Source organism: Nuphar pumila, chromosome 16 (genome assembly GCF_984573655.1).
Source record: "Nuphar pumila chromosome 16, dmNupPumi1.hap1.1, whole genome shotgun sequence".
Lineage (NCBI taxonomy): Eukaryota > Viridiplantae > Streptophyta > Magnoliopsida > Nymphaeales > Nymphaeaceae > Nuphar > Nuphar pumila.
The window spans coordinates 3,361,803-3,387,529 of record NC_143264.1 but is presented as its reverse complement, the minus strand read 5'-3'; the positions used below and the strand labels follow the sequence as shown (position 1 = coordinate 3,387,529).

The 25,727-nt window shown below is 37.9% G+C and overlaps 1 protein-coding gene across 2 annotated transcripts in view; it reads left to right on the top strand.

The window, feature by feature from the left end:
• The window catches only part of LOC149812693 (uncharacterized), a 65,153-nt gene extending 39,870 nt beyond the window's left edge, over positions 1-25,283 (top strand). Inside the window, exons 9-19 of one of the 2 annotated variants that reach the window (XM_089992458.1) lie at positions 971-1,153; positions 1,565-1,675; positions 1,974-2,093; positions 2,288-2,444; positions 12,087-12,250; positions 12,342-12,428; positions 13,088-13,416; positions 13,619-13,700; positions 17,517-17,656; positions 23,987-24,230; positions 24,810-25,283. In XM_089992458.1, coding sequence (XP_089848584.1) covers positions 971-1,153; positions 1,565-1,675; positions 1,974-2,093; positions 2,288-2,444; positions 12,087-12,250; positions 12,342-12,428; positions 13,088-13,416; positions 13,619-13,700; positions 17,517-17,656; positions 23,987-24,230; positions 24,810-25,136 — 1,944 coding nt within the window. In that variant the 3' untranslated portion in view covers positions 25,137-25,283. Of the gene's footprint in view, positions 1-970; positions 1,154-1,564; positions 1,676-1,973; positions 2,094-2,287; positions 2,445-12,086; positions 12,251-12,341; positions 12,429-13,087; positions 13,417-13,618; positions 13,701-17,516; positions 17,657-23,962; positions 24,231-24,809 lie in introns of both variants that reach the window. The other variant, XM_089992457.1, reaches the window with a different exon arrangement.
• Positions 25,284-25,727: the final 444 nt, after the last annotated feature.

Below are 25,727 nucleotides of genomic sequence, written 5' to 3'. Positions count from 1 at the left end.
ATCAAGCGAGCGACCGCCTTGATGATCAAGGTGGCGTAACCCCCTTGGCTAGGTCAGGCAGACATCAGCAAGTCACTCTATCTGTCCTTTTTAAGGCTGGTTCAGCTACCTTTGAAGTTTGAACTTACCTGCCCCTTTGTTTGGAGCTTCAAGTTACGGTTCCCTTACCAAAGTTCACATGACCTTCTTTGTATTGTCCCCTTCCAAACCCTCTTCTTCTGATTTCTAGAGCCTTGAAGATCAGGCCCTTCTCTCCTATTACTTAGCCAACTCTTCTTCCCCACCCCCTACCTCCTTTGGCCCCTTGTCACCTGAGCACCCCTTTGGCTGGCCTTGGTCTGGGATTAACCTCCTTAGTCAAGGTCCTAACTTCTTGTCATAGGATAGGCTCTAGTCAGGCAGTGCATCAGGTTTTTTTGACTAAACAGATTTCTGTTTTTCTGTGGAGGATGAGGTTGCTGACATTGATTCACTATTGCTGGGATTGCAGCATTAGCAACATTGATCGAGCTGCCTCTAGTGGCAATTCAATTGTCGTTGAGGGTGGAAGTTGTTGATATGTGTCATGTGACACATCTACCTTCACTTTTTCACCTTATCTTGGTTCATGATATGAGCCTACCCTGTATATTTCTGTACCTTAAGTTCTAAAAAAAGGGCTTGTGGATCACCATATTTTACTATCATATTGATGCATGTTCCATGGCACCTGGCCAGTTGGACATTTTCCGGAAAAGTAACCTATCTAAAGATGAACTAATAACTAATACTCCAGTGGTTAACTGGTGCTATAAAAAAGGACATCCGGTTATGGTTTTAAATATATTGTGAAGAGAATGGATCTGTATTATCATGTAATTCTGTGTTTTTCCTGCATCTTTTGATAGATTTACTTTACTGGATATCCAGTTGAATCTAAGGGAATTTTAAAATTTGTTGGAAACCTCAGTTTGTTTTTCCATTTTTCCAGGCTTCAAATGGCAAAGACCATTTTGTATTTGTCACAAACCTTGCTCCATGCTCCGGGGTTAGAATTCATCTTTGGCCTCCAAAGAGCAAAACTTCAACACAAGGAAATGTCCCTGCACACAAAAGGGTTGTTGAGGTGACATCAAAGATGGTCCATATTCCAGCTGGACCAGCACCAAGGCAGGTACTGCATGCATTAGTGGTGATTTTCCATTTCTGCAATAAATGTGTATCATTTTGTGGTTCTTAGAGGAGATGAACATTCTTTATGACAAAATCCTCATTATTTCAGTGATACATGCATTACTGGTGATTTTCCATTTCTGCAATAAATGTTTATCATTTTGTGGTACTTAGAGGAGATGAACATTCTTTATGACAGAATCTTCATTATTTAGGCGAAAATATTTTTGATATGTAAACACACCAAAAGCATTTAATTTATGATATTTATTTTTGATGTACTAAAAATAAAAAAATCTTTTGTCAGCATAATCTAGAAGCATATAAGTAGTTGCATGACACTTCAAAGTATGTGAAATGAACCATATATTATTTTGGTGTTTCTGTTATTCTGAGCTACTGTCTTCTTCAGATTGAGCCTGGAAGTCAAACCGAACAAGCTCCTCCATCAGCTGTGCTGCAATTAGGCCCAAAAGATTTGGATGGTTTCCGCTTCTTGACAATTTCAGTTGCCCCTCGACCGGTATTACAACTTTATACCTTCCATTTGTAATAATTTTGTGGAAATGATTTTATAGCTGCTCGCTCCACACGATGGTTCACTATTTGCTTTTGGAGTTATACAGAATTTTTCCTTTGTCTTGTTGTTTAGAGCTCTTCAATCGACACACTTCCGTACATTAGTTTGAAATCAGTTTCTATTTGTCATTGATATTCTTAATGCAGTTTGTTATGAATAACATGAATAATTTCTGGGTTAACATAGACTGTTTAACTGCTGGGATGTATTTGTGATTTTATGTCTTCTGTTTTCTTTCCAGACTATATCAGGTAGGCCTCCTCCAGCAGCTTCCATGGCAGTTGGACAGTTCTTCAGCCCGAAAGAAGGAGAGAGGGTCTTCTCTCCAAACTCTCTGATTCGTTCTCTCTATACTCCAGTGGTTGGTGTTTCTGAATCTTTATGTTGCTGTATATAGTATCTTCAATGTTCTAATGAACTTTTAAGTTTTGGTTTCATTTCATATGTTTCTTTTTTTCTGAACCTGCAACTTGGTGTTGTGTCACTATTTTCTCTTTTCTTTCTAACTTATGGAAAAGTGATCTAATTGGACTGTCAACCATTCATCTCATGCAGGAGATCCTGCTGATGGAGAATCATCCACTCATATTGAATTTGTCTTTCTCGATAAGTATTGGTCTTCTGCCGATTGCTTTGTCATTGAAGACAATAGGTTGTGGAATTAAAAATTCTGGGCTTCCAGTTGAGCAGGCTGGAGATGCTGAACATAGTAGTAAGTGTGCACATTATAATTTATTTGGTCTGTTTTAAGAATTGGCTGCTTCCTAGGCACCATTTAGAATCACTGTTGTAGTGCTGAATATATTTGTTCCCTTCATATGTGGCCTTATCTACATCCTCTTTTTTTTTGACTTTGGAGCTACTTGCCATTGCAATTGCTGCTTGTCATTCTTTGAAATATAAGTGCTGGATTCCCCATTTTTACAAGTTTGCTGCAAACTGGTATCTCAGTCATGGGTCTAGAGTTGAGGGATTTTTATTTTTCATGTTTTACGGAATTTGCAACTTGCGTCCAGATTTTGTGTGCATGTGAGAAGTGAGAATATTGAGGTTGGGTTTTCACGGGGCCGTTTGTGTGCAGATAATTTTGTTGTTGGTACTGAAACATCTTTGGAACTTTTGTATTAATCTTGAAAAGCTTGCTTTATGTTTGTTGGTGAGTTTGAATGGATGCTGTTTGCACCAACTGATTTCACATTCATAGAATGCCTGAGGTTTCATTGCATATTTTGAACTCTCCTGTGGGTGCAAGTGTTAAAATTGTAATACCAAATTGTAATTCTATATATATTTTATATATATAGGAAGATACATGCACATATATATTTCATATATATGTACATGTATCTACCTTCGCATATATATAATATATATACATTTATTTCTTGTAATAGTCATAGGGGTAGTATAGTCATTTTGTGCATATTCATTTTCTTGAATATGTTGTAATTATTATTTTTTCTTATTTTTTTCTTTTTTTCTTTTTAATCTTTGGTTTTCGTGTACCTTGGGGGGCCTATCTTCTAGTCGTTGGGCCCCTCCAACAGTCACATTTTTGACCGTTGGAGGGGCTCTAACGACTAGAAGTGGAGCCCTTCCAAGGTCTCCACTTCTCTATTTAAAGGGGTTCTCCCCTTGTGTATTTTTATGGCTTTGGGTCAAGGCCCAAGTGTTCAATAAAGATTTTATTCTTTCTTTTAGTGCATTTGTGAGATTGATTGGATTGTGCCTTTGTGCACAAGTGTTCTAAGTGTTCATATTGTGCATGTGTGCACTTGTCTTTCATCAAGAACATTGGGTCTTGATTATAGTATCTTGTTGAAGATACTTTCACATGGTATCAAAGCCAGGTTGGAGAAAGAAGATCGAGTGGACTCTCACACTTTTTCGGTGCCTCGAAAAATGCACCCTTAAATTTTTGGCGATTGGCATGGAGTCTCTTATTCAACCAATATTTTAGAGCCCTCTTCTATCAGGAAATATCTAAAACGCTCTTGTGGTACGTAACTTTTTTCCTTATTTCTCCTCTCTATTGGGTGAAAAAGACTCCCATTTCTCTCTCGGTTTCAAACTTAATGACTCCAATTATCACATATGGGCCGGAAACATGGAGGCTCATATTAAAGGAAAAAGGCTTTAGGGTTATGTTCAAGGATCAATTCTGAAACCGGAGCCTAAAATCACTTTGATGGAGAGAGGAGAAATAAAGATCCTTGAAGGAGAAGAAAGAGCCAAGGCGCTTGAAGACTATAGTAAGAAGCATGAAGAATGAGAGATGGGGAACTTTAAAATCCTCTTATAGATTTTCTCATCCATTGAGACAAGAATTAATCCCAACATTATAAAGTTCAAGAAAGCCTCTCAAGCGTGGGAATATCTTAAAAAAATGTACACTTCAAGGGATTTGTCCCACAAATATTACCTTAAAAAAAAGGGCCTTGACGAAATGACTATTATAGAGTATTTCGCGGAGTTGTCTTCCATTTGGGATGAGCTTGCCATGCTTGAACCCAAATGGAGCGGAGAGACTATTGAGTTTAGGCATAAACAATTAGAGGAATATCGTTTCTTTAATTTCTTGAATGAGCTTAGGCCTGAATTCGAACAAATTCGGTCTTTCTCTACTATCCGCTTTCACTTCCCCCTTTATTGAAGACGTAATTACTAAACTAATTGGGGAAGAGACTCGTATAGGTATAAGTAAGAATAACCCAAGTGTTCTAGCAATACCTTCCAATAATGAAGAAAATGAAGGTGTTAATGCTGTCTCAAGATCGGGGAGCAACTTAAGGACCTACAAGCCTCCCCACTTTAAGAATAAAAACCAAAGTTCAAGTGGTCAAGATGGAAAGAGGGATTATTATAGCAAGCTTGTGTGCCACTTTTGTAAGGAACCGGGGTACATCAAGCCGATTTGCCCAAAGTGGAAGAAGTTGCTAGCTATGACTACTACATCCCAACCTCAAAAGGAAGAGTGCTCATCATCTTCAAATGGAGCTCTCTCACTACAACAAATTGTGGATGCACTTCAACCTCTTTTCAATGGATCTATTTTCGGAGCCGCTATGTCAGCCTCTTCTCCTCTCGGTAAGACCTCATGGCTTTTAGATTCGGGTGCTTCATTTCACATGTCTCCAAGTATTAGTTCTTTTTTCGAATACTCAAATAGTCTTTTTTCATCATTTGTTTCAACCGCGGATGGAACATCTCTTAAAGTAAAAGGAATTTGAAATTTTGAAAAACAAGGGTTCTTTATTCTAAAAATTAGATTTATCTCCAAATTAAACTTAAATTTTCTTTTCGTTTCTCAACTCTCGGATCATGAATATGATATAAAATTTTCTTCTAACAAATGTTGGATACAGGATCGCCGATCCGGGAGGTTGATTGGGGAAGGCTCTAAGAAAAGCGATCTATACTATGTCGATTCCCTTCAAATTTCAAAGAACATGTTTTGTAATGTTGTCCAACAAAAGAATATTAATGTATGACACAAGAGACTTGGACATCCAAATGTTGTAAAAAAATTTCATTTACCTTTTGTTAAAAATCAATGTAAAAGTAATTGCACTTGTAACGATTGTATTCTTGGAAAAATGAAAAAATTACCTTTTTGTCAAAGATCTATGTTTACAACAAGACCTTTTGAAATTGTCCATTCAGATGTATGGGGACCGGTACCTGTTTTATCAAAAGGGGGTTTTGCATATTATGTCATTTTTTATCGGTCCCCACTTCTTTTTGTATCTCTTCCTCACTCTAGTTCTCTCCCTCCATCTTTAACCTAGTAGGGTTCATTAACTGTTCCGGGCCTACTTCTTTCCCCTCTAATTAGCTTGTTTATCTTCTATTTATTCTGAATTTACATGATTTTGACAAGCTGTCTGACACTGATTCATTCTCTAACTACTAAGCAAATCATACTTTCTACATCTCAAGTTCTCAACCCTTTGCAAGTCTTCGGGCCAACAGTGTGTTTATTGCTATATTTCTATGTTTCTTGTAAGTGGTTACAATGCCTAACCGGATTTCTATTTTAGTTTTTGTTCTGCTCACATAAACAATGCTCATGTTCTTAGGTTCTTGTCATTTAAAATAATTAACTTTGACTCTTTAACACTGTGTTGCACATGTATGCCATAAACCTTTTTTCTTTTCCATTTTGGTGACATCCATCTGACACTTAGGTGAGCATTATCTTATTCTTTTACATTGTGATAGTCTACATGTCTGTGTAACTATTTATTGAACTTGTAAACAATTAGCAAGTTATTTTGCATTGGAATTTGTTTTTCATGAAGTATCCTATATTCCTAGACAGTTTGAGCAAGTAGGCCATGTTTGTGTTGGTAGAAATGGTGTAAAACTCGATTGGTGCCAAGAAAAAATGAAACCCATTTTATGCATCTGCCCACTCAATATGGAATTGATACAGAACAAGAGTTTTATTTTGGAGTAATAATTCTGTAGACTATCTTATGACTTAGAGAAAAGTCGAGTTGTTGCATCAGCAGAAACCACGTGTCATTTGACAGGGTGGCTCTCTTTTTTCTAATATTTGCTCATTTATTTTCTTTGGAGAAATTCAAATGGGCCACAGCTGATGTGGCACAATTATGAACACGAGCTTAGATTAACAAGGGCAAGTGTCAAGAATGACACTAAAGCATAACCCTTAAAAAGGGTATAACTGGAAAGAAAATAAAAATAAAAATGTATTCTTTATTGATATGAAAAACCAATTGCTTAAGAAGCATTGGAATAAAATACAAGAGGGGCTGCACCCCTTTATATACACAGCTGAAAGAGGACTCAATAGAGCTGTTGGAATGTGTCAGTCCAACAGCTCTATTGCTAGTCAAGTCTGGATAGGACTTGACTAGCAACAGTCATCCTAGTTCAAACTGAACTAGATGACATAAAGACAAAAAATAAAAATAAAGAAAAAAAATTACAAAAAAGAAAGAAATGAAAAATGTATATATATATATATAATAATACAATATTATTATATATACATATATGTACAGTTTTACATTTTAACACTCCCCCTCAAACTTACGGTACAACGAGCGAAAGTTTGTCTAAGAGAAAGTGAAATCGGGGAGCAGCGAGAGGCTTTGTAAATAAGTCTGCTAACTGATATTCTGAAGTGACATATGGCAGATCAATTATCTCGTGTAGATATTCCTCTCTGACGTAGTGACAATCCATTTCGATGTGTTTGGTGCGTTCGTGGAATGTTCTGTTACTGGCAATGTAGATCGCACTTTTGTTGTCACAACACATTTGTGAAGCCTTTGTTGCTTCAGCTCCCATGTCAGCAAACAGTCGTCGGAGCCAAACTACTTCCATGGTCGTGGTTGCCATGGCTCTGTATTCAGCTTCGGTGGATGAGAGAGATACCTTCTGCTGCTTTTTACACCTCAACGAGATCAATGATTCCCCTAAAAAGATACAAAAGCCAGTGGTTGAGTGTCTGTTATTGGGATCACCTCCCCAATCAGCATTAGTATATGCAATTAAATCAAGAGAAGAGGAGGAAGATAAGAAAAGTCCTCGTGAAAGAGAGGACTTGATGTATCTGATAATACGCATGACTGCTCCCATATGAACAGAAGCAGGAGCATGTTGAAATTGACTTGCTGTATGAACAACATGTGCTATATCTGGTCGGGTAATGTATAGATAGGAAAGTGCCCCGACAAGCTGTCTGTAAGGAGTAGGGCCTGCAAGAAGTTCTCCATCATCAATCTTCATTTTAACATTAACAACTTCTGGAGTGTCAACTTTCTTATCATCAGTAATACCAGACCTGAAAACAATATCAAAAGCAAATTTAGTCTGAGATAATAAATATCCTCTAGGAGAATAAGCAACTTCAATGGCTAAAAAATATCTCAACAAGCCCAAATCAGTCATTTCAAAATGAGATTTAAGAAGTGTTTTGATTGTTTCAATTCCCTGTTTATCGCTTCTGGTGATGATCATATCATCCACATAGAGAAGAAGCACAATGATCCCTGCATCAGAATTCTTAATAAACAAAGCAGTGTCAGTTAAACAGAATTGAAAACCAATATCAATCATAACACGACTAAACCTATCATACCAAGCTTTTGGTGCTTGTTTAAGTCCATAAAGAGCTTTTTCTAAGCAAAGGACTTTACCCTTAGGAATACTTAGACCAGGAGGGGGTTCCATATATACTTCTTCAACTAGCTTTCCATTTAAAAAAGCATTTTTGACATCTATTTGAAAAATAGACCATTTTTTGATAGAAGCTAAGGCAATTAAGGTTCGGACAGTAGTCATACGAGCCACCGGAGCAAAGGTTTCTTCATAATCAATCTCATATTCTTGGGCATAACCTTTGGCTACTAAACGGGCTTTATATCTTTCAAGAGTACCATCACTCTTGGTTTTAATTTTATAAACCCATCGACATCCTATAGTTTTCTTCCCTGGAGGAAGATCTTGAATATTCCATGTAGAAGCCTTTTCAAGTGCATCTAATTCAGCTTTCATGGCTTCTATCCATTTGATATCATTTTTGCTTGAAAATATGTGGATGGTTCTTCATATGAGTGAATTAATGCAATAACTGCCCTATATGTGGGTGAGAAAGACTCGTATGATACAAACTTTCCTGGAGGCCTCGAGATTCGGGATGATTGTCTAGTTGGAATGTTAGAATATTTCTCAAATGCACATGGAGGATTAGACTCTTGTCGCCTGGAATATTGAATACTAGTATCTCTATGAACTTCTTCATTTTCAACATTAAGATCAATAATTCTTTGATCATCATCAAAGTTACAGTCAAGGTCATATTCATCAGATGTTGATGTTAGATCTAGCAAAAAGGAGTACTCAGTGACGTCTTTTAATTTTCTAAAATCAAAGAAGCTCTCCTTTTCAAGAAAGGAAACATTTCTAGACACATATAGTTTATTATTTTTGAAGTCAAAACATCTATAACCTTTCTGGTTTTCAGCATATCCTAAAAAGGCACAGGGAATCGCACGAGGGGAAAGTTTATCATTTTTGTCAGTAAATATGAAACATTTGCACCCAAATATTCTTAGTCTAGAGTAGTCTGGAGAAATGTTCATAAGTTTTTCAATGGAAGTGATATTTTGTAACGAAGAAGATGACATCCTATTAATGAGATAGGTGGCAGTTAAGGCAGCTTCTGCCCAAAAGTCTTTCGGGACTTGATTTTCTATTAATAAAGTCCTAGTGGTTTCTATAATATGGCGATGTTTTCGTTCTGCCAGTCCATTTTGTTGAGGTGTATAAAGACAAGATCTTTGATGTGTGATGCCATGCAATTTAAGATAATTTTGAAAATCTGTGGATAAAAACTCTCCCCCTGAATCTGTGCGAAAAATAGTAATATCATTTTGAAACTTGTTTTTAACCATATTATGAAAAGTTTGAAAGTATGAAAATACTTCAGACTTATGTTTGAGAAAGTATATCCACGTATGTCGGGAGAAATCATCGACAAAAATAACATAGTAAACAAATCCTCCTTTAGAAATTACTGGTGCAGGACCCCAAACATCCGAGTGTATTAATTCAAGTGGTCTTGAAGAGAAAAAGGTTCTGTTCTGAAATGGTAATCTTTTCATTTTGCCGAGAATACAATCTTTACAATCAAATGATTCAGAGTTACAAAATTTCCCTAGATTTGGAAAATGTTGGATTTTGGCTATATGTGGGTGACCAAGTCTCTTATGCCACAGTTCCAACTCTATTTTTTGAATATTATAACAAAAAGCTTTCTTCGGCATTTCCAAAAAATCCATGTAATAGAGTCCTCCTTCTCTATGGCCTTCCCCAATCAGCTTGCCTGACTGGCGATCCTGTACCCAACAACCATGAGAAGAAAAAGAAATATTACACCCATAATCAGAAATTTGAGATACAGATAAAAGATTTAAATTTAATTTGGGAACATGTCTAATTTCTGGAATAATTTTTTTTTTGTTTTATAAATTTTTTCAAAATTTCCTATTCCTTCTATTTCAAGAGAAGTCCCATCAGCAGTAAAGACCTTTGACACACTTGTTTTATTTTTAACACATTTGGATAGACTTTGATTATTTGGGGTCATATGAAAAGATGCACCAGAGTCAAGAAGCCAAGAAATTTTACCTAGATCAGAAAAAGATGAGGCTGCTGTGCCGGTTGAAGCTTCAGATGAGGAAGAGGCACCTTTGATGAGAGGCTGAAGAATCTCCATTAGTTGGGCCAGGGAAACTGGTGCATCCTGATCTTTAGGCTCCGATCCAGCAATTGCAGCTCTTTTTTCTCTCAGCTCCTTAAGTTTGGGACATTGTGGCCTGTAGTGTCCCGGTTCATGACAGTGATGACAAATAACTTTCTTCTTATCATAGTCACCATTTTGTCGGTTAAAGTGAGGAGGCCTATATGATCGAACATGATTCTCTGGTCTAGACACGGCTAAAACGGAATCATCTTCAATTTTTAAAGAACCTTTCCGGAGACATTTTCTTCCATTGTTAACTCTTCAATAGTTTCAACAATAGAAGGAATTTTTTCCCGGTGAAGTAGGGTCGATTTAGTGGTTTCAAATTCCAGCCTTAATCCAGTGATAAACTGGTAAAAATGTTCAACATCGAGTTGTTTCTGACGAAGCTCGATGTCTTCGGCACAATGCCACTTTGGTTCTAAAAGGGAAAATTCTTCCCAAAGTTCGGACAACCCATTATAATATTCACGAATAGTTTTGTCTTCTTGTGTCATCATTCAAACTTTTTCTTGGAGGTTGCACACGTGTGCAATATCTTTAAGGGAATACATATTCTTAAGGTATTCCCATGCCTTATCGGCATGATCAAATTTGGCAAGACTTGAGCATTTTTTAATGTCAACGCTATTGATAAGCCATGACATTATCTTCGCATGAGATATTCTCCATTATTTCCATTTCTTCTCGTATGAGGCAATAGCCTTGATTTTCTCTTCTTCCGATAGAGGGACCTCTTTATCTCCCTCCTTTTTAGTAAGAGATAGCTTAGATTCCGAATCGGAACCATCCACAATCCCCTATAAGCCTTTTCCCCATATATGGTGCTTCATGATTGAAGCCCATGTTACATAGTTCGTATCGCTTAGTTTCATAGGCATGATGGTGACTTTATCATTGTCATCCATCGATTACAAGGAGAGAAAGAATAGGGATAGAAGAGAAACAAGAAGGAAAATGAAAAAGAAAGAAAAAAAAAATAATACAACAAGATGTGAAATCTTCTCCAATGAAGTGGTAAAAGACTTCTCTTCAAGTGGCGAACACTTTTGCAAACGGGCACGGAAACCGAGGCAGCTTTTCCTCAAGATTTAGTACTTCCGCGGCTCTGATACCATGAAATGAAATGGGGATCTTCGAAACACGAGCTTAGATTAACAAGGGCAAGTGTCAAGAATGACACTAAAGCATAACCCTTAAAAAGGGTATAACTGGAAAGAAAATAAAAATGCATTCTTTATTGATATGAAAAACCAATTGCTTAAGAAGCATTGGAATAAAATACAAGAGGGGCTGCACCCCTTTATATACACAGCTGAAAGAGGACTCAATAGAGCTGTTGGACACAGTCCAACAACTCTATTAAGAGCTGTTGGACTGTGTCAGTCCAACAGCTCTATTGCTAGTCAAGTCTGGACAGGACTTGACTAGCAACAGTCATCCTAGTTCAAACTGAACTAGATGACATAAAGACAAAAAATAAAAATAAAGAAAAAAAATTACAAAAAAGAAAGAAATGAAAAATGTATTTATATATATATATATATAATAATATAATAATATTATATATACATATATGTACAGTTTTACATTTTAACAGGTTACCACCCTGTGCAGTATGCGCATGTACAACCTACACAGTTTGATGAATTAACAAAGAGAAAAAGGAAATTGGTGAACCTCGATTGAATTATGGAACCATCCAAAGCAAATTGTGTATTCAGGGTGCCTAAAATGGTTGAATTTTATCTGAATGTTATTTACTGTATGATGATATTTTGCTGATCAGATCCAAATCAGTCATGCAGGTTTATTGGAGTTTTCACCTGTTTAAAGCCTAGTGAATTTCTTGAGAATGATTTATTATGTTGTGAACTGGCAGCAACAATCTCCTTAGTTTTTTTCCAAGGCTGGTCTTTATATATTAAGGGTTCTCAATTTTGCACTTTATATTTCTCTCTGTATTTATGCCTAAAGCATATTGTTCAATGTTATTGAACTGCTCAAAATGTTTTCCAATCATGTGCATATTCCTGGTGGCATGAAATGTTGATTAAAACTGTATCTTTATTTCAGGCCTCTGCAAACTGCGTTGTTTTCCACCTGTGGCACTTGCTTGGGACTCTACATCTGGTTTGCATGTTATTCCAAATTTATATCTTGACAGAGTTGTTGTAGATTCATCACCTGCAATGTGGGATTCACATAAAGGGTCTGACAAAACCACTGTATTGCTAATGGTATTAGCCTCCATTTGTTGGTTGTCAACTTTCCTGTTAGGTGTCCTCAATGTGTATGGGTCTTATACTGATTGTAGCATGAACTCTGCAGGTTGACCCACATTGTTCTTACAAAATTAGTGCTTCTGTATCTCCCCCGGTCTCTGCAAGTAGATTTTTACTTCTACATGGTTCACAGGCATGATTCTTATACTCCTGTACCTACAAAGACTTCTCACCTTGTAATTGAGTTTGAATTGTTTGACTTTGATTTGAGACTTTTCGGTAAGCCTTGAAGCACCCATTGTCAATTGTTTCAAAATGATTAACTCTCAGTACTAAAATTACAGTTTAATATTTGCAAAATACATTGAGAAGAATTTTGTATTTTGAACTCGCTTCTGCTTTTTTGGTTCATATCGCTGACCCCAATTGTTTTGGGATGAAGGCGTAGTTGTTGTTGAACTCGCTTCTGCTTTCTATTCTGCTATTTGCAGTTTGTCGGCAAGAATTCTCTTCTATCCGCATTTCTGCTTCTTTTTGCAACATTTTTTTTGTATGCATAGTTCTTTCCCCAGTTGTAGAAGTTTCTTTTAGTGTAAATATTCACCCAAATCTTGCATATAAATGGATTTAGCAGGAAGTTGTTTGTTATATTTAAAGGATAGACACGGGTTGGCCTTTATGGTTACCTGTCTCTCTTTCATAGTCATTATTATCTAAATGATCTACAACACCAAGAAGCAAGTGAAGTTTTTTAGCAACATTTGCTGCTAGAGCTTGTAACCAGAAATTGGATAATCATCGACTCAGATGCTAACTCCTGGATTTCTAACTTTGGATACTGTTGGATTGCAGGTGGTTGGTTTCTGCATAGTTGTTTTGATCTTTGCTATGATGCGACAAGCACATGCATGGGAACTTGATCTTCCACTGCCATCACTTCTATCAGCTATTGAGTCCAATATGAGAGTGCCAAAGATGTTCACTTTCTTGGCTGTTGTGCCAATTTTGATTTTTGCATTGCTTTCAGCACTTGCATCTCAGACATCTCCTCCACTTACCAGCTTTGTCATTGTTTCTGTAATTTGTTACCTCCTTGCAAATGGGTCAATAATCATTTTGGTATTGATCTCTAAATTAGTCTTTTATGCTGCTGCCATCATACACGTTTTTATGCATCAAAGGTGAGTATGACTGCCAGACTCTTTATTTCCTTTTAGGATTTGCTATGTTTATTCATTCAGCACTTAGCTGTGTTATTCAACACACTTGTATTGGTGGTGATGAGTTCTGAAATTCCTGAAAGTTTGTACATGCACAATATGCAATTGACTTTCGTGCAGATTGCAGAAGGAAACAATCTTATATTCTGGCATCATTTTGCAGGTGGCAGTCCTGGGAAGGAAATACTAGCTTTATGTTTCGATTGCAATTCATGAAATTGCTCTCTTTCATTTCTTCAATTAAGGTGAAGCCCCTTTCAAAGGTTTCCGCACTTTCTGATTTGGAAATCTTCCCCATACCTTTAGTGTAGAAAGTCAACATTTGAGATTCATTGTGCATCCACTCTGTTACATGCACTGATTAGACATGGTCAATGAGGATGTACATGCACAGACACATACATATACAAGAAAGTTAATGTCCATGTCTTGTAATAAATGACAAGTTGCCCATAATAAATTTTGAAATCCCAGATTTGAAATAGTTGGATCTGCAAGGTGTCTGTATAGCTTCTTAAAAAAAGGATATATCCTCCTTTTGAAAAGTCATTCTGTAGTGTAGATCCAAAAGGAAAAATGATAATTGCTTATTGTGCCTTTTATATTTTGAAAAAAAAAAACCCTGTTGGTGTTACTGAGCAATGCATATAATAAGTAGCCTATGAAAAACTTTTGTAGTAAATTCTTCTGATCTTTCATGTTAATGTACGAACCCACAATTCTTGGGTCCAAGCCACCAAGGATCACGTTGGCCAGGCTGGTCTAACCGTGCTCTAAGGATCTTTGGCTCAGTTTTCTTGGGAGTCAGGTTTGGATCCATGCTTGGGGGATAGGGGTTCAGTTTATGAGATGGACTGAAGGGGTTGGGTATAGAGGGGAAAGAAGTAGGCCCGGACCAGTTAATGAACCCGGCTAGGTTAAAGATGGAGGGAGAGAACTAGAGTGAGGAAGAGATACAGAAAGAAGTGGGGACCAGTCCTGGCTGGGACTTGGAAGGAAAGGATATGTGGGTGGGGGTGGGGTGGCGTGGTTGGCTTGATGGTGGGCCTTGACTGGCTAAGGAGAGAGAAGGGGGAAGTAGGGAGAACAAGAGTGAGAGAGAAAGTGGCACAAGTCCTGCGAAAGACCCAGTGGGCTATTATCGACAAAAAAAGGTAAGAGGGGAAAGTGAGGGAGAGAATGATAGGTGGGCTATGGGGCTATGGTGCAGGCCATGAGAGAGAGAGAGAGAGAGAGAGAGAGAGAGAGAGAGAGAGAGAGAGAGAGAGAGAGAGACTATGTCACCTGGGTGCAGGTGAGGGTATGAGTACGAAGGGTACGACACGAAAATTCCAAAAAATGTGGGTACGGGAACACAACTATATATAAATATATAATAATATATTAAATATCACATAAATAAAAAATAAATTCAAAATAAACTGAATATATATGCTATATCTAAAATATATATTATATATTAAAATTATAAAGTTATAAACTGAAAATATAATTATAAATTATAAATTAAATACAAACTTGTATGTACGGGTACCATATTATTAAGAGAGAGAGAGAGAGAGAGAGAGAGAGAGAGAGAGAGAGAGAGAGAGAGAGAGAGAGAGAGAGAGATGAGGGTCACTTGCACACACGTGCGTGCACATGAGTGTGGTCGATCCGATTTGAGGGTGATCTTTCCTCCTAGAGCCTAAGGCAAAAAATTCTGTTCCAATCAAGATGCTTAGAATAGGGACTTCATGGCCTTTTATAGAGGCCTGGTAATAAAGGGTACATATCCTAATGAGAGTAACCATGCACCTTTTTGGGGTACAAAGGCATCTGTTGGTACTTCCCTATGTTTGTCCCATGGTTGCCAGTCGAGGGAGCGGGAAGCAAGGCACTTTCAAAAATTTAGGAAGCGGGAAGTGTGGGACGACTTAGAAGCGAATCACAAATCGTCTCGGAAGCGACCTAGGAAGCGAAAAAAGAAGAAAAAAAATTAAAATAAAAATTGGCAAAAAGAGGGAAGCGCGCTTCCCGTAAAAAGAAAACACGCTTTCCATTTATGGGAAGCACACTTCCCAAAAAAAGGGGACGCTTCCCCACGCGTTTCAGAAGCGCAGCGTTTTGCGCTTCCGAAACGCGTATCGGGGAAGTGCGCTTCCCCTACTGTAGGGGCGTTTCTGGTAACTCTGGTTTGTCCCATGCACACGCCTCATCAAGGAGGAGGCACCTCTCTTGGGGTGCCTGTTGATCTTTCCCACATCGGGTCCTAGATCTAGTCTGACCCACATCCATTAAACCCAGCCCATTACGTCTTTCCCATGCTTGTTTTGTCCTTACTATTTTAACTAAGCCTGATCCTAAACTCTCTTGACTTTGACTTGTATTGACTAGATCTTGTTCTGCTGCTCTATTGTCATAGATGTATCCAACCCATTTCATCTCAACGGACTTTGTCACCTTTAGTAATGTCCCAGGGGTCTGATCTGGTCTGTTGCTTGTAATGCTTCACTCAGTTGAGCCCCATGTTCCCATCTTGCGTAATGGATCTCCAGATCTGATCTGATCTTATCCCAAGATCCAATTTACCCTGAATTACAAAATGGATCCCATGATGCGGTTGAAGTCCCAATTACAATGATCTTGGTTCCAAGTGCTACATTAAGTCCTTAAAATCTGTCACATGGGTGCGGGTGCGACACGGGTGCGGCGTAATTTAAAAATTTTTGGACATGGGGACTTGACTATGTATATATATATATATATATATATATATATATATATATAACAATAAATTAACACATAAAGATTGTAAATTTTACAGCAAAAATAAAAAAGTAATTCTTAACAATAATTATATATAAAGATTTTTGCCCTTACAAGAAGGGGGGTTCGGGCGCTCCCCCCGGCGCAGGTCCCGCTGAACACATATCCGAGGCAGGGGGCTGCCCCCTGTCGGAAAATACATATGATGCAGGGGAGCCCCCTGACAGAAAATAAAGTATGGCAAGGGCCTCCGCCCCCTGTCGAAAAAAAAAGAACGAGGCAGGGGGCGGTGCCCCTTGCTAGAAAATAAAGTATGGCAGGGGCTCCGCCCTTTGCCGGAAAATAAGAACAAGACAGGGGGCAGCCCCCTGCCGGAAAACAAGGAAGGGGGAGCCCCCTGCCGGACGAAGAGGAAGAAGAACAGAAGAGGGAGGAGGCATACCTGAGACCGGTGGCTGGCGTCGCCTGCGACAACGGTCGCCGGGGTCTGGGTTGCCGGCGTGACTGCAGGGGATGAAGACCGGATGGCTGGGGGGGGGGGGGGGGGGTGTGGCAAAGATCGACAGGGTAAGCCCCTCCCCCTGTCATAAACCCCTCTTTAGGGTTCGGCCCCGACGCATGTAACATTTTGGATCTGGGTTGGGTCCAGATCCAGACCCATCCCGGATCCAAAATGAGTTTGAAAATGGACCTTTATAGACTCGGTCAAAGTTGACTGAGTCTATAAAGTGGACAGACTCGGCCCAGGTGCGTTGACCGAGTCCGACACCTGTTGACCGAGTCCGCCCCGTGTCTGAAGCCGCACCCGTGTCGGGGTGTGTCGACGCGGGTGCGTTGCCTCCCCAGCCGAGTCCGTGTGACATAGCTTAAAAGCAATTCGAGGTTCAAATCCATTGATGTCCTGATTGGTCAGTCCGCCCTGGTATGGCTGGTGTGTATGAGTTTTCAGTTACATTCAAAAAATATTTCTAGTAAATGCATGCTGTTCTCATTTCACTGGGCTTGTTTGTTAGTTCTTGAAAATGATAGGCGTTGCCATTAATCTGATTTACAATTGAAATGCTCACATATATCTGTAAAAATTCAGAATCTTTGATAAAACTGCTACACTCTTAAAAGAACCATGTCTTTTACATTGCTATCTACAACTCAAAAAGAGAAGCCTGTACCACTGATTCCATCTTCATTGCAGCAGCTAGCTCATTGGCCTTCACGTGTGCACATGTTTGTGTTTGTGCAGGATAGCATCTGTATCATCATGGGGTAGACAGATCGTAACCCTTTTTCTCTGTTATTTGTAACTTTTCAAACAGGTTGTTCGTATCCTACAAGGAAATCAAGCTATTGTTGTAGCAGTCATCACAGTTCCATTGGTTTGCTTTGTCCATCCAGCCCTGGGGCTGATCATGCTTCTTCTTTCTCATGCTTCAAACTGTCATGGGGCCCTCTGCAGGTACGTTGTAATCATCCATTTCTGCAACCTTTTCTTGAAATATCTTGCATATCCAAATGATAAATTTATTTTACCATTTAATTTTCTAGTTTTCAAGGGAACATTTTGTTAAAAATATAATATATACATATATATATTTTTTATTTTTATCTTTTGTTATTTTTATTTTTATCTTTATAGGTATTTTTCGTATCTAGTTCAATAGGAACTAGATAAACTTTCAGTCAAGTTCCTAGTTGGAACTTGACTGCAGTATAGCTGTTGGACTCTAGTCCAACAGCTATAATAAGCGCCGTTGGCTAGTCCAACGTCTCTTTTGAGGAGAGCTCAAAATGAGCTCTCCTCTCTTGCTTCTCTTAGTATAAATAGGGGTTGAGCTCTCCTCTCTTGTTTCTCTTAGTATAAATAGGGGTGAACTCCTTCAATGTAATTCAACTTCTTCACATGCTTCTTAAGCATTTTTGTGTATGAATAAAATATTATTCTTTTCAAGTGTTCTTCCATTTATACCCTTTCATGGGTTATGCTTGTAGTGTCTCCAATAGACATTTGTTGTGAGTTTCTTCGTGCATTTGTGGAAGACTACCATTTCATTACATGGTATCAGAGCCGTGAAGATCTTTTGATCGTGGAAGATTCCCACCTCGTTTTCCATGCCTTTGCAAAAGTAATCTATTCTTTTGTTCGTGATTCAAGTAATCCTTTTTGAAGAAGGAAAGCGCTTGGCTACAAAATTTGTATTTACACTTACTTTTTCTCCTATTTTCTCTCTTTTTTGCTTATCTACTCTTCTCCTATCTCTCTTTTCTTTTTCTCTTCCCCTTGTAAAAGATGGATGATAATGATAAGATCACCATCATGCCCATGAAATTAAATGACATAAATTATGTAATGTGGGCTTCGATCATGAAGCACCACATTTGGGGAAAAGGATTGTGGGGCATAGTGGATTGTTCTGATTCGAAACCTAAACTAGTTCTCATAAAGGTCGAAAATGATAAAGAAGTACATCTATCGGAAGGAGAAAAGGATAAAGCTATAGCAACATATGAGAAAAAGTGGAAGGAATGGAGGATAGGGCATACCAAAATTATGTCATGGCTAATCAATAGCGTTGACATAAAGAAATTCTCTAGCCTCGCTAAATTTGAGCATGCTAATAAAGCTTGAGAATATCTTAAAAACATGTATTCTCTTAAAGATATTGCACATGTGTGCAATTTACAAGACAAGGTTCGGACAATGACTCAAAATGATAAAACCATTAGAGAATATTACAATGTGTTGTCTGAACTTTGGGAAGAATTGACTCTTTTAGAACAAAAATGACATTGTCCCGAAGACATTGAGCTCCGTCAAAAACAACTTGATATAGGACATTTCTATCAATTCATAAACGGTCTAAGACCGGAATTTGAGTCGACTAAATCAGCTCTTCTTCATCGAGGAAAAGTTTCCTCTATTATTGATACTATAGAGGAATTGACTATGGAAGAGAACAGACTTAGAAAAAATACTCCGAAATCGAAAGATGATTCCGTTCTAGCTGTATCTAGACCAGAAAACCATGTACGCTCTTATAGGCCATCTTATTTCAATAGACAAAATTGTGACTTTGACAAAAGAAAAGCCAGTTGCCACCATTGTCATGAACCGGGGCACTATAGGCCCCAGTACCCTAAGCTAAGAGAGCTAAGAGGAAAAGAAAAAAAGAAAGTTGCGTCTGTTGAATCAGAATCCAAAGATCAAGATGCACCGGTTTCTATGGATCAATTAATGAAGATTCTTCAATCTCTTCTCAAAGGAGCTTCCTCTTCTGAAGCCTCAACCTGAGTAGTTGTTTCTTCCTTCTCCGATCTAGGTAGCCTTCCTTGGCTCTTTGACTCTGGTGCTTCCTTTCATATAACTCCAAATATCAATAGTTTATCTGAATGTTCTAAAAATAAGTCAAGTGTGTCAAAAGTTTTTACAGCTGATGGAACCTCTCATGAAATAGAAGGAATAAGAAATTTTGAAAAATTTCATAAAACTAGGCAATTTTTTATTTTAAAAGTTAGATATATTCCTAAACTAAATCCAAATCTTCTATCTGTTTCTCAAATATCTGATTATGAATGTAATGTTTCCTTCTCTTCTCATGGTTGTTGGGTACAGAATCACCAGTCAGGAAAGCTGATTGGGAAAGGCCATAGAGAAGGACTCTATTACATGGATTTTTTGGAATTGCCTAAGAATGCTTTCTGTTATAATATTAAGAAAATAGAGTTGGATTTGTGGCACAAAAGACTTTGTCATCCACATATGACCAAAATCCAATATTTTCTAAGTTTAGGAAAATTTTGTAATTCTGAGCATAATTTCACTTGTAAAGATTGTATTCTTGGCAAAATGAAAAGATTACCATTTCATGATAGAACCTTCGTTTCTTCCAGACCACTTGAATTGATACATTCAGATGTTTGGGGTCCTGCACCAATTGTTTCCAAAGGTGGATTTGCATATTATGTTATTTTTGTTGACGATTTTTCTAGACATACTTGGATTTATTTTCTTAAACATAAATATGAGTTTTTTTCATATTTTCAAATATTTCATAACATGGTTAAAAACAAGTTTCAAAATGATATTTTCATTTTCGCATGGATTCAGAGGAAGAATTTATGCCCAAAGAATTGAAAGTTTATCTTAATTTGCATGGCATTACACACCAAAGGTCTTGTCCATACACGCCACAACAAAATGGACTGGCTGAACGTAAACGTCGACATATCATGAAAACAACTAGGACATTATTGATAGCAAACCAAGTTCCAAAGGAATTTTGGGCAGAAACTGTCCTAACTGCTACATATCTTATTAACCAAATGTCATCTTCCTCTTTGAAAAATATAACTCTAATTGAAAAGCTTGTAAATCTTGCTCCAGATTACTCTAGATTGAGAGTGTTTGGATGCAAGTGCTTTGTTTTTACTGACAAGAATGATAAACTCTCTCCTTGTGTGATTCCCTGTGCCTTTTTAGGATATGCCGATAATAAAAAAGGTTATCAGTGTTTTGATCTTCAAAATGGAAAATTGTATCTATCAAGAAATGTCTCTTTTCTAGAAAAAGAGAGCTTATTTGATTTTGAAAAACCTAAGGAAGTTACTAAATACTCTTTTCTAATAGATTTAACATTAAAAGATAATGAATATGATCTTGAATGTAACTTTGACAATGATCAAACTACTATTGATCTGGAACACAATGATGACAATGAAGAGCTAATCCATAGAGATGTTAGTTTACAATATTCAAGGCAAAGAGAACCAAACGTTCCATGTGCACTTGAAAAATATTCTGATATACCAACCAGAAGGTCATCAAGAGTTTCAAGGCCTCCTGGAAAGTTTGTGTCATACGAATCTTTTTCGCCTACGTATAGGGCAGTTATTGCACTAATACATTCATATGTTGAACCATCTTCATACTCTCAAGCCAAAAGTCATGTAGGTTGGGTAGAAGCCATGAAAACTGAGTTAGATGCTCTTGAAAAAGCCTCCACTTGGACTATTCAAGATATTCCTCTAAGTAAGAAACCTATAGGTTGCCGTTGGGTTTATAAAGTCAAAACCAAGAGTGATGGAACTCTTGAAAGGTATAAAGTCCGACTAGTGGCCAAAGGCTATGCTCAAGAATATGACATCGATTATGAAGAAACTTTTGCACCAGTTGCTTGTATGACCACTGTCAGAACCTTAATTGCCTTGGCTTCCATTAGAAAATGACTCATATTTCAGATGCATGTCAAAAATGCATTTATCAATGAAAACCTAGTTGAAGAAGTATACATGGAAGCCCTACCTGGTATTAGTATCCCTAATGGTAAAACTCTTCGCTTATAAAATGCTCTTTATGGTCTTAAATAAGCACCAAAAGCTTGGTATGATAGGTTTAATCATGTTATGCTTGACATTGATTTTCGACACTTCTTTGATTGTTTAGAATTCTGATGTAGGAATTATAGTGCTTCTTCTCTATGTGGATGACATGATCATCACCGGAAGCGATAAACAGGGAGTTGAAAACATCAAAAATCTTCTTAAAACTCATTTTGAAATGACTGATTTAGGTCTATTAAGATATTTTTTAGGAATTAAAATTGCTTATTCCGCTCGTGGGTATTTAATATCTCAATCTAAATTTGTTTTTGATATTGTTTTCAAGTCTGAAATTAGACACTCCAGAAGTTGTCAATGTTAAAATGAGAATTGATGATGGAAAACCTCTTGATGATGTCACTCCTTACAGACAACTTATCGAAGCACTTTCCTACCTTTCCATTACCAGACTAGACATTGCACACGTTGTACACACAGTCAGCCAGTTCCAACATGCTCCCACCTCTGTTCATATGAGAGTTGTTTTGCGTATTTTTAGATACATCAAGTCCACTCTTTCGCGATGACTTTTCTTATTTGCAACATCTTCACTAGATTTAATTGCATATACTGATGCTGATTGGGGAGACGATCCTAATAGCAGACACTCAACCACTGTTTTTTGTGTTTTCTTAGGTGAATCTTTAATATCATAGAGATGCAAAAAGAACAGAAGGTCTCTCTTTCATCCACCGAAGCTAAATACCGAGCCATGACAACCACGACCATGAATGTAGTTTGGCTTAGACGTTTGCTTGCCGACATGGGAGTTGAAGCTACACAAGCTTCATATATGTGCTGTGACAACATGAGTGCGATCTATATTGCAAGCAACCGAACATTTTATGAGCGCACCAAACATATTGAAATGGACTGTCACTACGTCTAAGAGGAGTATCTAAATGAACCCATTGATCTGCCATATGTTACATCAGAGTATAGCAGACTTCTTCACCAAACCTCTCTCGGCTCCCAGATTTCACTTCCTCTTAGACAAACTTTCGCTCATGGTACCGTAAGTTTGAGGGGAGTGTTAAAAATGTAATATATACATATATATATTTGTTATTTTTATTTTTATCTTTATATGTATTTTTCGTATCTAGTTCAATAGAAACTAGATACATTGTTGACTGCAGTAGTCCAACGGCTATAGCAAGAGCCGTTGGACTAGAGTCCAACATCTCTTTTGAGGAGAGCTCAAAATGAGCTCTCCCCTCTTGCTTCTCTTAGTATAAATAGGGGTGAACCCCTTCAATGTAATTCAACTTCTTCAAATGCTTCTTAAGAATTTTTGTGTATGAATAAAATATTATTCTTTTCAAGTGTTCTTCCATTTATACCCTTTCATGGGTTATGCTTGTAGTGTCTCCAATAGACATTTGTTGTGAGTTTCTTCGTGCATTTGTGGAAGACCACCATTTCATTACACATTTGATCGAGCAAATGTGCAAGTTAGGAATGACTGTCATGTACTCTGTAACATGGGCACTTCAAACTGCCTGGTTTACCTTGATTAAATGTTTATACTTCTCTTTTTGGGTGCTCCTGCATGTTCACACAAATACACATGCGCGCACACACACACACACACACACACACACACACACACACACACGGAGAGAGAGAGAGAGAGAGAGAGAGAGAGAGAGAGAGAGAGAGAGAGAGAGAGAGGACTGTTATTCTGTGCCTGTAGTCGAGTTGATTGATCCAAACTTGATTGAGTAAAGACTTAGTCAGACCGATCCAAGATCATCATTAGGATGAATTCAAGCTTTCCTCTTTCTAGATGGCATAATGGGACAACACTCTGAAAGCAAATTTGTCAGCTTCTGCAGCAGCTGTGCAAGTTCAGCAAATATAATATCATGAATGACTGGGCTTTCCTGAGGCACTTGTTGCTTGGGCACCAAGTGCATCCAGGTTGCTGATTTGGTATTGAAAGCCCCTTGATTTTTGAGTGTCACTATTTAGTTAAGCTGCTAAAAGTTGCTGCCATGCAACCTGTACTGGCCATACATATTCCTGTACATGGCACTCAATGGAAATCCCTGCAGTACCATGAAACTCCCAGTACACCTGCATCACCCCATGATAGTTAACCTGTTCTAGCATATCCATTTAAGGATATGAGCTCATCTACTACATGCATATGAAAGATGGCTCAGATAAGGTTTTCCATGAGCAAGAGGCTCAAAACACAAATAACTGTGTTCTTGTTGTAGTAAAATTAAAGATAAAGATATAGCTAAGCCAGCCCTTTAATCTTTACTAAATTAAAATACTTGACAGGCTTTGAGTAAATGTCAATATTTCATGTTGTTACTTTATGAATCAAGCTTTTGTGGCTTCATCTCCTAAGAGGTAGCTACGGTTTTTGTAACAGTTTTTTGGCGGCTTCCTTTCGCAGTCATGCGCAGAGGAAGGAGAAGTGGCTAAATACCAAGCCCAGAAGTGGTATGTCGAGTCTATCTAGATCTGGTGATCCATTGGATCAGCTTCTTCCCATGGACGAGAACCATTCTAGCAGCCCAAATTCTGTGAGGAGCTATGGAGACACACAACTGGAGATTTTTCACTATGGACAAGGCCTGCTTATGTTGCATTTATTTGCAGCACTTATGTTTGTTCCATCACTTGTTGCATGGACTCAGGTATGGATTGATATATTTGTTTAGTTATTTCGGTATGCAATGATTGATGAGTCTAAATGTCCATGCACTTTCTCCCTCCTGAACGATAAACCAGTTCTCCAGTCAGGAATTTTTAATCCTTTTCCTGATCTTGATGTACTTGATCTTTTAAAATGTCAATTCTCGTGACTTACATTAGGTTGAAGTTGATGTCCGTTAGGATCTGAACCGAAGTTTCCTTTTATTTGAAAAATTCGAGTTTACTCCCAGGTTTTGATGTATGATCAAGAAAGTCTGCACTCTGGCTAGTGGGCCTTTTTGTTTTTCTTCTTATCAAACTATGTAATTGATAACTCACTATGCTGCATTTACACCAGTTATTTTTTATTGACCATCATCAGTACTTTTTACCAGATCAGAACCACATTATCAATTTTCAAAGTTATGTTACTCTGATTGAGTTCCGTATGACTCATTAATGCTTTTTCACACTGCTTAATTTGTCAAAATAATCACAATGTATATTGCAGCTTTGATTAGTTTCAGAGATGTGATAATTCTTATGTGGTGTACTTAATCATGTGAACTGTTGTCTTTCAGAGAATTGGGATGGGTCAGAGCTTCCCATGGTTCATTGATTCAGCACTTTCAGTAGGGGTCATCCTACATGGTCTTTGTGGTTGCAAGCCAGAACATAACATGCCCTTGTTCCCTGGTATGCGTGGGAGAGAAGTTGGGTTAAGCTTTGTGTACTTTATTGCTGGTTATTACTGTTACTTTTCTGCTCTTCTATTGGCACCATATCAAGCTTTCTACGCGATGGCTGCCATCGGGGTGGTTTCTGTAATATTGAGAATTATCCAGAGACAAAGTAGAGAGAAGGGAGACAATTATTTTAGCAGTAGGAAACATTCTCACAGACACTAGAGATCTATGATGCTTGTCATCTTTTTTCTGTACATGGGCATAACAGGTTGCAATGCAACGCTTATGTTATTCAGTTTTTGCCCATAATTATGAAGCCCAGGAGTGGTTGGGAGGACATGGCCATTTGCACGTCCTTTGTTGTTTTCATTGGTTTCTTGGTTGATGAATTGATTTTTAGCGTGTTAACAGGGTGCAGCATTTCTGCTTTGTTGTAGTAATCTGTATACAGTCCATAGGAGGTACTTCAAAATGTAAAGTTCTCCATTGCATGCTGTTTTGCTCAGGCATGCTGCTGAAAATTTGTGATCTTTTGTGCATGTTGTTTCACTTGGAGACTGTTTTTTACCGGATATCTGGTGGGGTTGTTGGGTGTTCTCAACATCAGGGGGCTAATGAAATGGATCCTCATATGGTCGGTCCCGCCGCCATCCTTCGATATGCGGGTTGTTTAAAATCGTCAAAACTTCAGATTCAAGTCTTTTATGGAAGCCCCAAGGGGGGTTGGCGTAGTGGGGTGGGGCCTTGGCTTTTCTTTTTTTTATATAGAAATGAAAGTTTTATTGCAATAGCATCAATAGGTACCAGAAAGAG